Source organism: Corythoichthys intestinalis, chromosome 6, assembly GCF_030265065.1.
Source record: "Corythoichthys intestinalis isolate RoL2023-P3 chromosome 6, ASM3026506v1, whole genome shotgun sequence".
In the NCBI taxonomy this organism is placed as follows: domain Eukaryota; kingdom Metazoa; phylum Chordata; class Actinopteri; order Syngnathiformes; family Syngnathidae; genus Corythoichthys; species Corythoichthys intestinalis.
The window spans coordinates 50,731,816-50,745,211 of NC_080400.1; the positions used below are offsets into that span (position 1 = coordinate 50,731,816).

The 13,396-nt window shown below is 38.8% G+C and overlaps 1 protein-coding gene across 2 annotated transcripts in view; it reads right to left on the reverse strand.

Moving 5' to 3' along the window:
• Positions 1-13,396, reverse strand: part of LOC130917493 (cGMP-dependent 3',5'-cyclic phosphodiesterase) — a 384,643-nt gene that overhangs the window by 71,351 nt on the left and 299,896 nt on the right. For both annotated transcript variants that reach the window (XM_057838955.1, XM_057838956.1), the window contains exons 3-4: positions 11,382-11,471; positions 10,397-10,485 (exon numbers count right to left, since the gene is read on the reverse strand). In XM_057838955.1, the coding sequence (XP_057694938.1) occupies positions 10,397-10,485; positions 11,382-11,471 (179 nt within the window). The remainder of the gene's footprint in view (positions 1-10,396; positions 10,486-11,381; positions 11,472-13,396) is intronic.

The following is a 13,396-nucleotide window of genomic DNA, read 5'->3' on the forward strand; positions in this document are numbered from 1 at the left end:
ATCGGACGTTCTGCGTCTCTGGGGGTTTTGGGCAGTGGGCGGGGCTAGGCTGGCCCGGACGCACTGCATCTGTTCATGATAATTGGATGATCTGTCTAAATCTAAATCCCTTTTTGACGGACAGGGAAATGAGCGAATTAGTGATCTTGTCGTATAAACACCCGCAGGACGCATTTTTTAATTTTCATGCCGTCGTTTTGAGTTGAACCGATGAATTTTATAATCATCTTAGCGACACATGCTTAGTTAAAAACGACTGGTGTTTTGGGTAGGGCTTACTGACACTATTCTTCAGTGGTTCACATCCTATCTACATGATAGGGATTTCTTTGTGTCAATCGGAAACCATCAGTCAGAACGAACCAAATTCACGTGTGGAGTCCCTCAAGGGTCAATTCTTGGACCACTCTTATTTAACATCTATATGCTTCCGTTAGCTCAGATAATGGAACAGTATGACATCTCCTATCACGCCTATGCAGATGACACACAACTGTACATTTCTGTGTCCCCACATGATTATAGTCCCTTAGTCACCCTGAGCAAATGCATACATCAAATCAATGAATGGATGTGCCAGAATTTTCTCCAGTTAAATGTGCAGAAGACAGAGGTGATCATTTTTGGGCCAAAAAAGGAAAGGTCAAAGATAAGCAGCCAACTTAGCACAATGTCACTTACAGCTACAAATCAAGTCAGAAACCTTGGCGTAATTATTGACTCAGACCTAAAATTTGATAGCCATTTAAAGTCCGTCACTAAATCCGCTTATTACCACCTAAAAAATATAACCAGAATTAAGGGGCTTCTGACATGGAAAAACTTATGCATGCATTCATTTTCAGCAGATTGGACTATTGCAACGGTATATTTACAGGTCTTGATAAAAAATCAGTCAGGAAGTTGCAGCTGGTACAGAATGCTGCAGCCAGAGTCCTCACAAATACAAGGAAGCTGGACCACATTACACCAGTTTTGAAATCGCTACACTGGCTTCCAGTAAGTCAAAGGATAGACTATAAAATACTACTGCTCGTCTACAAAACACTTAATGGCCTTGGACCAAAATACATGCTTGACTTGTTAGAGTCCTATGAGACATCTAGACCCCTAAGGTCGTCTGGAACCGGTCTTCTGCATGTTCCAAGAACAAGAACCAAGCAGGGTGAGGCAGCATTTAGTTATTATGCTCCTCACCTCTGGAACAAGTTACCCGAACGTCTGAAGTATGCTCAAACTGTTAGCTCTTTTAAATCAGGGCTAAAAACGCTTTTGTTTAGCACTGCATATCTATAACTGTCTATATATTTCAATCTACCTGCTTTCTATTCCTCGTTTTTATCTCCATTGCTGGTTTCAATTATTATTATTTGTAGTAGTTTTTGTTTTATTTTTATTTTATTTATTTATTTTTATTCTGTGATTAAAAGCGATCTTCTGTCTTCGTTTCTACGTTGTGTTGATTTAAATGTGATTTTTATGATCTTCATGTGATGTAAAGCACTTTGAATTGCCTTGTGTTGAATTGTGCTATATAAATAAATTTGCCTTGCCTTTCTATTGTAGCTGCTTGTGTTTGGAGACCAGACTTCTGGCACTCTAGTTTCTTTCCTTACTGAGCAGCGGGTGCTGCTGAGTTCCTCCACCGTCACAAAGCACTCACAGGCGGACACAGTTTGAGCTTCCCCTTAAAGGCCAGCATCCGCCACTGGATTTTTGCTACCTTTTAAAGGCACAATTTCATACACAACTCTATCATTACATTATGCAAGTTGTCGTACTGTTGTGACCCAGAAATTCCACAATTAATTTTCAACACAGCTTATCCTCTCGCGGGTCGTGGGGGTGTTGGAGCCTATACCAGCTAGCTATGGGCAGGAGAAAGGGTAAACCCTAAACTGGCTGACAGCAAATCTTAGGCACAAGGAGACAACCTTTGACACTCACAAAACACCTATGGGGAATTTGGAGTTTCCAATCAGCCTCCCATGAATATGTTGTTGGGAATTGTGGGAGGAAACCAGAGTATCCACAGGCACAGGGAGAACATGCAAACTCAACACAGGAAGGCCGGAGCCCAGGATTGAACCCTTGATCTTCAAACTTTGAGCACATGCTCACCACTAATTCACCGTGCTGCCGAAATCCAATTACGTATACTTTAAATATGCAAGCAATTCTGAAGCTAACTGGTCTCCATTAGTTTTATTTCCAGGGCACATTGAATGTATTAAATTCAAATGCGATAAATATTTGGATTATAAATGAATTTGTAACTTAAATTATCTAGACGCATAGATTTAAGAAAGGTCACGTATAAAATACAAGTTACATAAAATAAAGTATATGTCTGTGTGTGTGAGTTGGACAATGGCTAAACATTTTCGTGTTTTCATGCATATTTAGAGGTGGGTAAATTAGTGTTACTTCAAAATAATAATACTCAAGTAAAAGTAAAACTTGTCAACCAAAAATTTACTCAAGTACAAGTAAAAAAAAATATTCAGAGCAAAGAATACTCTAGTAATCAGTAACTGCTTAAAATGTGTTTTTTTTTTTTTTTTTTCAAGCAAAGGTATAGTTTTTCTCAGCACAACATCATCTATATGAACTGTTTTTAACTGTACTATAAACTACTACATAACCATTTAAGACCAAAAAACACAACCATAATCGAACTCTGACTTGAAAAATCTACAGAAATTAAACATTACCCGTCCAAAGAGCATTAGTGCCCTCTTGTGGAGAAACCATATTTCCTACCATGAAATTAAAACAATCCTATCTCCTGTTTTCCGTGGTCTAACAGTGCCAAATAAACCATACACGATTTCGAGTAATGCTGACAGCAGCACCCTGTAAAATAGTTATAATAGTTTGGCGTCTTTAAATAATTTTTCAGAGACGCCATGTAATTGAACAAGCCAGCATAATAGGACTACCGAATGCAAGCTATTGTTACGTCTGATTGGTATAACGGAGTCATATGATTATTGTTGCGACCACTGGTGAAACTGGTAGAGCCACTGTGCGCACCTCTGGCAAAGATAAAATAAAATCTTATACGGTGGTAGCTCTACATATGAAGTTAATTCGATCCAGGACCTTGTTTGTAAGTCGAAATGGTCGTAAGTTGGGCAAGATTAAATTCCACATCCCGAAAACCTACACGAAATCCTTAATGAATATTGCAGGAATTATTACAAATAGCAATTCCACATAGCAAAACAAATAAATTATAAATAAAAATCGAAATAATATTATGATAATAATAATTCCTGTAATAGTGTAACGAATCGGGTTCTAATCTGGCGGATGTTTTTTGCGTGCTGTACCTGAACGCACCGCATGGCTGACGTGACAGTGAGATAGAGAGTGCGGTAGAGATTTTACTCTCGCTTTTAATGTTTTGTTGCTGACGTCAACTGTGGCGGACAGTAGGCGTCTTGGGTTGCACAAATTAATGGAATAAATGATTAGAAACCTGACGAAGCCGGCGATTTCTTTGGCGATGCTACAACAATAATAATTGTCACCTTAACTTCTACAGACTGGCGAATGGAGGAAGGCCGTCGAGATCTTCGACATATTCTAGCTGTATTGTCTATCCAGTTCACGGATCCGCACTGCGGTGGCTGCGGTGCTGTCATAAATCGTTGTGTTTCGTGCATGTCGTCGGATGTAGACACAAATGGCGAGACAAATTTTACGTCGGATGTCCAAAAGATCATGAGTCGAAGCGATCGTATGTCGAGGTACCAATGTACGTTGAAAAGAATGGAACAACTCAAGTGTAGCCTAATGTAGCGGAATAAGAGTAGCATTTCTTCTCCACAAATCTACCCAAGTAAAAGTAAAAAGTATAGTGTAGTAAAACCACTCTTAGATGTATATTTTTCAATATGTTACTCAAGTAAATGTAACAGTAAATGTAATCCATTACTACCCACCTCTGTGTACATTTTATTGATATGTATGTCATTGCGGGATCATGCCTGCACGGACATGTACGTGTGCAAACTTCTATTACGGTTCTTGTCTGACAAGCAGACAGTTTCATCAATAATGCACTGTTTGGATTTCGCAGGCTCATGGGTGGCTGTGATAGTAGCACAAAGCTTAAAGAGAGCACTTTTGATAGCATGGATGGCCCTCCGCTGGAACTCGAGCATTGGCCCTGCAGCATTTCAGCCACTGAAGACAGGAAGTGCATCATCAAGCAGGGGAAAGCGGAGCGAAACGATCGAAACTTAGAAAGGTCAATACCAATTTGAAGTGCATTTGGTGTTCCCATCACAATCACTCAGACGTCATGTAAATGTAGCGGAATAATGAAACTCAGAGGTCTTACTATCACTGGCCATTGCCAGACCAGTCCAGAGCAATCAGATACCTTAAGTCTCTTTCCTGTACATTTTTGCATGTCCCACACATTACTCAGATACTTATATTGTTTCTAACCAGTCAAATAATTTTGTTCATATGGTTTTATCATCCACAAGAAGTTATTTGATGAAACTCACTGAAAGTCATTTTGATCACATTTATTCCATTTTCTAATCATGTGCAGCATTTAGCAGGCATTCCTATACCATACGAAGCTTCCTCGTGTCATCGTGTAGAATATTGTTACATCTGTCCTTATGGGTTTTGGCAGTTTTTTTTTTTGTATTTGAAAGGCAACTTGGACAATTGATGCACTTTGATCTTGCAGTGCTAACAAGCTAAAACACAAATCTTTAAACAGTGGTACCTCGACATACGATCCTTTCGACATCCGACGTAAAATATGACCATCTCATGATTCATCTCGACATATGACGACAAACAGGACAATTTATGTCAGCATCACAATTTTATTGATTTTCCGCAAGATGGACACACGGCGGATTTTGTTGTGAGAGAAATCAACATGGGTCCCAAGAAGGTTAATGTAGTCCGTGAAAAAAAATGGAAATGGTGACACTTACCATTGAAATTAAGAAGGAAATGATGGAAAAATATGAGCGTGGTGGGCATGTCAGTGAACTCGCTCGACAATATGGCCGGAATATGCCTATGATCTCCTCCGACCTCCGTACGCCAGTCTTTATAAGTTAAGCAAGTAAAAAGTAAAACTGTGAGATGAAATGTGATATATATACACACAGAGATTTGAACCAATATTCGAAGAACCAGAAAATTCATTGACTACTCAATTTCATTTAAAACTGTGCTGAATGGATAAAACAAGCAATACAGTTGGCTGCACTGTAAACAGAAGCTTAACAAACTAAAAAATTCCAAAATTTTGCTTAACGTAGGATTGCAAGCATCTACTAGTATCTGGTGTATACCACCACCTACTGTACAAGAGTGTGCAGCACCCAATTGAAGACGCGCTGCTCACACTGTTGGTTTTTATTGGTCAATATCTTGTGCACCTGCCTAATCTTGCTTGAAGTTGTGTTGCTGCCTCTAGTGCTCAATTAAGGTATAGTTACACTGGGCTTATCGATTACGCTGGAGGTATGAAAACGAGACAATCATTTCACAGTCAGAAAAAACATACAAACAAACAAAAATAATGTGCAACGCAGGTGAAAATGTGAAAAGTAGTGGAATAAAAAGTACAGATACGTGCTGTAAAATGTAGTGAAGTAAAAGTAGAAAGTAGGGTTGTTCCGATCATGTTTTTTTGCTCCCGATCCGATCCCGATCGTTTTAGTTTGAGTATCTGCCGATCCTGATATTTCCCGATCCGATTGCTTTTTTCCCCTCCCGATTCAATTCCAATCATTCCCGATAATTTTTCCCGATCATATACATTTTGGAAATGCATTAAGAAAAAAATGAATAAAACTCGGATGAATAAATACATTCAACATACAGTACATAAGTACTGTATTTGTTTATTATGACAATAAATCCTCAAGATGGCATTTACATTATTAACATTCTTTCTGTGAGAGGGATCCACGGATAGAAAGACTTGTGACTTTGTATATTGTGACTAAATATTGCCATCTAGTGTATTTGTTGAGCTTTCAGTAAATGATACTGTGGCCATCCCAAATACACGATGGGAAGTGGAACCATGACTGTGCGTCGTGCTACCAATTGATATATCTTCTCTGCGTTGGGAAATAACGTAAGGTGTTAAGACAAAGATCAATTGCCACCTTGCTTCCCCACATTGCTTCCCATGATATTTCTAATAGGGAGAGGGATTGTAAGGCTTTAGCCAATTAAAAAAAGGCTCCAAAGGCTGCCAAAATTAACTCTCCTCATTTTGCGCTGCCTCGTATCTCTCTATATAGGTAAAACGGCGTCATTACAGATTGAGCACGACAATGAGGGAGAGGGTCAGTGCAGCGCATGCATTAATTGCCTTAAATATTTTAATGTGACACATTATATAAAAAAATAATTGCCGCCGTTATAGGGATAAATTTGATAACCCTACCTTAAGCCTAAACTAAAGACTCTGGATAAGTGTAACATATTATGTCTGTACCGTTAAATACAATTAGAAAACGATTGAATTAAAATATATATATATATATTAAAAAAAGGCATGGCCGATATTTTTTTGCCGATTTCGATACTTTGAAAATGATGTGATCGGATCCACTACATCATATTTTTACTCATGTAAAACAAAACAAAAAAGTGCATTTACTTTAAAGTACTACTAAGAAGTACTCTTATTTCATTACTTATAATGTATTTGTTACTATGTGTAATTGCTGTTTGCAATTGTAACAGCAGTATTTACAGTGCCTTGCAAAAGTATTCGGCCCCCTTGAATCTTGCAACCTTTCGCCACATTTCAGGCTTCAAACATAAAGATATGAAATTTAATTTTTTTGTCAAGAATCAACAACAAGTGGGACACAATCGTGAAGTGGAACAACATTTATTGGATAATTTAAACTTTTTTAACAAATAAAAAACTGAAAAGTGGGGCGTGCAATATTATTCGGCCCCTTTACTTTCAGTGCAGCAAACTCACTCCAGAAGTTCAGTGAGGATCTCTGAATGATCCAATGTTGTCCTAAATGACCGATGATGATAAATAGAATCCACCTGTGTGTAATCAAGTCTCCGTATAAATGAACCTGCTCTGTGATGGTCTCAGGGTTCTGTTTAAAGTGCAGAGAGCATTATGAAAACCAAGGAACACACCAGGCAGGTCCGAGATACTGTTGTGGAGAAGTTTAAAGCCGGATTTGGATACAAAAAGATTTCCCAAGCTTTAAACATCCCAAGGAGCACTGTGCAAGCCATCATATTGAAATGGAAGGAGCAACAGACCACTGCAAATCTACCAAGACCCAGCCGTCCTTCCAAACTTTCTTCTCAAACCAGGAGAAAACTGATCAGAGATGCAGCCAAGAGGCCCATGATCACTCTGGATGAACTGCAGAGATCTACAGCTGAGGTGGGAGAGTCTGTCCATAGGACAAGAATCAGTCGTACACTGCACAAATCTGGCCTTTATGGACGAGTGGCAAGAAGAAAGCCATTTCTCAAAGATATCCATAAAAAGTCTCGTTTAAAGTTTGCCACAAGCCACCTGGGAGACACACCAAACATGTGGAAGAAGGTGCTCTGGTCAGATGAAACCAAAATTGAACTTTTTGGCCACAATGCAAAACGATATGTTTGGCGTAAAAGCAACACAGCTCATCACCCTGAACACACCATCCCCACTGTCAAACATGGTGGTGGCAGCATCATGATTTGGGCCTGCTTTTCTTCAGCAGGGACAGGGAAGATGGTTAAAATTGACGGGAAGATGGATGCAGCCAAATACAGGAACATTCTGGAAGAAAACCTGTTGGTATCTGCACAAGACCTGAGACTGGGACGGAGATTTATCTTCCAACAGGACAATGATCCAAAACATAAAGCCAAATCTACAATGGAATGGTTCAAAAATAAACGTATCCAGGTGCTAGAATGGCCAAGTCAAAGTCCAGACCTGAATCCAAACGAGAATCTGTGGAAAGAGCTGAAGACTGCTGTTCACAAACACTCTCCATCCAACCTCACTGAGCTCGAGCTGTTTTGCAAGGAAGAATGGGCAAGAATGTCAGTCTCTCGATGTGCAAAACTGATAGAAACATACCCCAAGCGACTTGCAGCTGTAATTGGAGCAAAAGGTGGCGCTACAAAGTATTAACGCAAGGGGGCCGAATAATATTGCACGCCCCACTTTTCATTTTTTTATGTGTTAAAAAAGTTTAAATTATCCAATAAATTTTGTTCCACTTCACAGTTGTGTCCCACTTGTTGTTGATTCTTGACAAAAAATTAATATTTTATATCTTTATGTTTGAAGCCTGAAATGTGGCGAAAGGTTGCAAGGTTCAAGGGGGCCGAATACTTTTGCAAGGCACTGTATTAAGCATTTATAATGTATTCTCATGGGAAAATCCCGCTAGACATATGACCACTTCGACTTACAAACCAGGTCCTGGGACGAATTAAATTTGTATGTAGAGGTCATTGATCTAGTAACTTATTGTGGTTTTCGGTACAGTAAATGATCAGTTACAGTAAATATATATGAGTAAACTGACTTAAAGGGATCCTCGGACTTAAAAGACTTGTAGGCTCTAATAAGCCACAATTGTTCGCTTTTACTAAAATATGTTATTAGAAACACATGAAATATTGCCATTGATTAAAAAATCTATAATATTTAGTACATGTTTTGACCTACGGAGGGTACCATGTTTTTATGCGCGCAATGAACGCTCAGGGTGATGACGTAGTTTGTCACTATCACTAGACGAACCGGTGTTCTGCAATTGCTTCTACGCGGCAAGACATCCAACACATGCGCACATCGGTTAAAAGTGGTGAACATTTACTATTTGTGTTTTTATGGAGTCTTTTATTACCTTTTCATTGCCTCAAAATCCTTTTTGCATGTGTTTCCCTCTCATACTTTTAAGCATTGTGTTTTCTTGTGGTAGCTTTAAAGCAGATTGTTGATCAATTGACCGCATTAGTCACGTACCGTATTTAAACCACCCTTATTTGATATTACTACGTTTAAATATTTTCTTAAGGCAACTTTAGTATGTTCTGTCTGTATGCATCTAAACAAAACATGCTGAAAGCGCAGGGCAGTACTTTGGGTGTCAAATTCGCTTCTTGCAAGACATTTTCGCCGGTGTAGCACATTTTGGCAGAACAGTTTTTTTTTCTACTCTCGTCTTGTCTCATCCCGTCTTTCCTGTTTATTTTGCTTTTGCTGCTCGTTTTGTGAAATATCGATAGTGCTGTCATGCTTACTAATGTTCCTCTCGGGTTCAAATGGAAAGGGCTGAAGAGATGACATGTTTTTGTCGCTAAAGTCATACTCTGGAAGCCCGACAGCGTAACCCAGTGACGCCACCACCCGCGACGTCGACAACAATGGCGACCTGCTAGTTAAACTAATTTTACAAATTGTATAAGGGGGTTTTAATACCAATTTATTTCAACACATACTAATAATAACGTTTATCTTTTAAGAACTACAAGTCTTTCTATCCGTGGTTCCCTTTAAAGATATTTAAGGTTTTTGAGGTAGTAAGCCTTGTAATGTAAGCTATGTGGGCGCATTAGTCGGGTGGCATATGTTCCTTCAATTTTTTTTTTTCAGAGGGCTTGATATTATCATTATTAAAATTCAAGGTAAACTCTGAAGGCTTGTAGTTGATATGACCATTACAATTCGGTTTAGCTTGTGTTGTCAAATGTGAGTAGGAAGAAAAATAAAAAATGACCATCGTTGCAGAATTATTATTTACAGGTAAGTTTTGTAGTTTTCATATTTATGTGGTTGTATAACTGTTGCAAATGTTGTGAAAGTGAAATATCAATCCTTATAAAAACCTTTCGGAATTATTAACATTCATATTCAAAGTGTACACAATCAACTTGATTCAGTCAGTAACCATGCTAATAAGTGAAACTCCACTATGTGCTCATTAAATGTTACCAAGAGCCCAAAATGCTGTCATAATGTCATTGTCAACCATATCAACAAGCCTACATATTTTGCTATTTGCTGTTTTTTTTGTTTTGTTTTTTTATTACAATGAATTAGATGTTCATTAGAAACATTTTTGTGGTGAAATGAGGAATGTGTCTCCTGGCTCCTTGGAGTGTGATTGCTAGCTGAGAAGGAATAGAGGCGGATTGAAACACAGTTGTCATGGCAGACTGAAAGGTATTAAGAGAGGCCCGTGTGTGACGTGATTGAGCTCATAATCACCCCCTCTTCCTTCCCTTATTGCATTGCCTCTCAGGGTACCATCTCCCTTGACAAAGCCCCTGCAAATCAGCGCACAGCAGTCCTCCACTCAAAACAAACATCTGTGGCGTGTTGCGCACGCATGAAAAAAACAACACACACCTGATCTTGCCCTCCTGTGGCAGCTCATGCGACGGGTCGTCAGACAGCAGCCTCGAGTTTCCTTCCAGTGTGTAAACACACACACACTCCTAGAATGAAGCATTTATTAGTTTTTTTTTTTTTTTTGGAATGTAATGTATATCCCATATACAGTGCCCTCCATAATTATTGCCACCCCTGAAAGAGATGTGTTTTTTAGCTTCTAATTTTCTGACCAATATATCTGACCAAAGCACACGGTCCCAGTTGAAGCTTGGGACCGTGTGTATTTTTGTGTGAGACCAAGATTGAGCTTTTTGGCAACAAACACTCTAAGTGGGTCTGGCGGGCCACTAAAGATGCGCATGCTGAAAAGCACCTCATACCCACTGTGAAGTATGGGGGTGGGTCAGTGATGCTGTGGGGCTGTTTCGCTTCCATAGGCCCTTAGAACCGTGTTAGGGTGCATGGCATCATGAATGCTTTGAAATACCAGGACATTTTAAATCATAATCTGTTGCCCTCTGCCCGAAAGCTGGGTCACTGGGTCTTTCAGCAAGACAATGACCCTAAACATATGGCCAAATCTACACAGAAATGGTTCACCAGACACAAAATCAAGCTTGTGAAAAATTATAGAAGATTAGGTGCTGTTTTGTTGGCAAAAGGGGGTTGTTCAAAGTATTAACACCAGGGGTGCTAATAATTGTGACACACATTATTTGATGTCAAATAATTATTTCTTTATGTGGGATTTTTTCCCCCACTGAATGAATGCACTTGTATTGAAGGTTGGATTTTTCTTTTTTTCCATTAAGGTCCCATATTTGAATAAAAAACAATTATTAGAAGCTAAAAAACACATCTTTTCAGGGGTGCCAATAATTATGGAGGGCACTGTACATAAATGGTGGTTCAATGTAATGGGATACAGAATATCTGTCCTATAAAGGAAGGCACATTAACTAGTAGAGATTATTGTAAAAGTATGTGCGTGTCTTCATACCGCATGGGGTAACAGCGTCTGTACGCCATCTCGAAGGGCCACTCGCAGCGAGCGCACATCGACAACGGCTGCCAGCTGCAGCAGAGCATCCTGCGGAAGGAGAAAAACATATGCCTTTATTTCTGTTTCGCTGCTCATTTAAAGTTTAAACTGGAGTCTACAAGTTGGCGCCTTGAGCTGAAGTTCTCTCGTCTGGTGTTGTTTTGGTGGTTTTATGTCGCAAGCCTTTTAACGAGCTGCAAAATACTCCAAGCAACATTTAAACAGTGGCACACTGGAGGCACTTAAATGAAAATGCTAAGGAGGATTAGTTTTGCTCTTCTGGACATGTGATGAATTTGATTCATGCACTTAGAAAATCTAATGTGTGACGATTGACCTGTAGCGTTTCCTAGGCAAGAAAAAGCTCATCATATATACTAGTACATAAAATGAATGTGTGAAGTTGACCCAGCATCAAATGTATTAGCCTGAATTAATCTTTTTGGTCATTTTTTTGTATTTCATGGTCTCTTGAGAACCAGATGAATGTGATAATCAGAGCAACTAGGATGTAATCAGTGCTGACACAAACAAGATCCTTCACAACTATAGGATTTACAATTCAATAAGGATTGTGGTAAAAACAGGGTCTCAAAAGAGTAAAAAACAAAATTGATACTTAATCACATCAAGCAATCTGACCAATAGTTGTCTGAGCGTGCACATATGATTGGATTCAGCGTTTTCCTTTCCGTCAAAACATTCGGAGCAACATGGAAAATGGCGGTCAGTTTTCCGTCAGCAAATCAACAGACATCATTTTGCACCTACACAAGCACTTCAAAATCAGAGCAGCAAATGGATGCTCTATTGGGTTGCTCGGTTGGATATTACTTTTTTCAATGGATATGCGACAAACAGTTTTTAAAATGAACTAAATCATATCACTTGCCAGAAACAACTTAGTTCGTCAGCAGGAAAAATACTAATGTGACGTCAAAACAAAGTAACTAACGAATCAACAGCACCTTGTCGGGGAAAGAAAATACTATCACATTTTGGTGTGAATACTAATCAAAGTGTGGATTTTGTCCATCCCCTCTTTTGCTTTTTCTCCATTTTTTAGGGTTAGGGCATGAATATTGATCAACCCTTTCATTGTTTAGCTTTTTCTCCATTTCTTAGGGTTAGGCAATGAATATTGATTAACTCACTCATGCTCGAATTGTTTTTTTTTTTCTCCTTAAATGTTATTACATTCCTATAGCGTCCAGCCCACAGAACAATATCTTTCATCATTTAACATACAACTGTAGTATTGGTGTTACTCGCATTTTGCGATGGCTAAAAACAAACAAACAAACAAACAACTAACAAACTAACTAACTAACTAACTAACTAACTAACTAACTATCATCATTTAACATACAACTGTAGTATTGGTGTTACTCGCATTTTGCGATGGCTAAAAACAAACAACTAACAAACTAACAAACTAACTAACTAACTAACTAACTAACTAACTAACTAACTAACTAACTAACTAACTAACTAACTAACACACTATATATACAGTTGGGCAATTAAGTATTTAGTCAACCACTAATTGTGCTCGCACTTGAAAATATTAGAGAGGCCTGTAATTGTCAACATGGGTAAACCTCAACCATGAGAGACTGAATGTGGAAAAAAAAACAACAGAAAATCACATTGTTTGATTTTTAAAGAATTTATTTGCAAATCATGGTGGAAAATAAGTATTTGGTCAATACCAAAAGTTAATCTCAATACTTTGTTGTGTACCCTTTGTTGGCAATAACAGAAGCCAAACGTTTTCTGTAACGCTTCACAAGCTTTTCACACACTGTTGCTGGTATTTTGGCCCATTTTTCCATGCAGATCTCCTCTAGAGCAGTGATGTTTTGGGGCTGTCGTTGGGCAACATGGACTTTCAACTCCCTCCACAGATTTTCTATGGGGTTGAGATCTGGAGACTGGCTAGGCCACTCCAGGACCTTGAAATGCTTTTTACG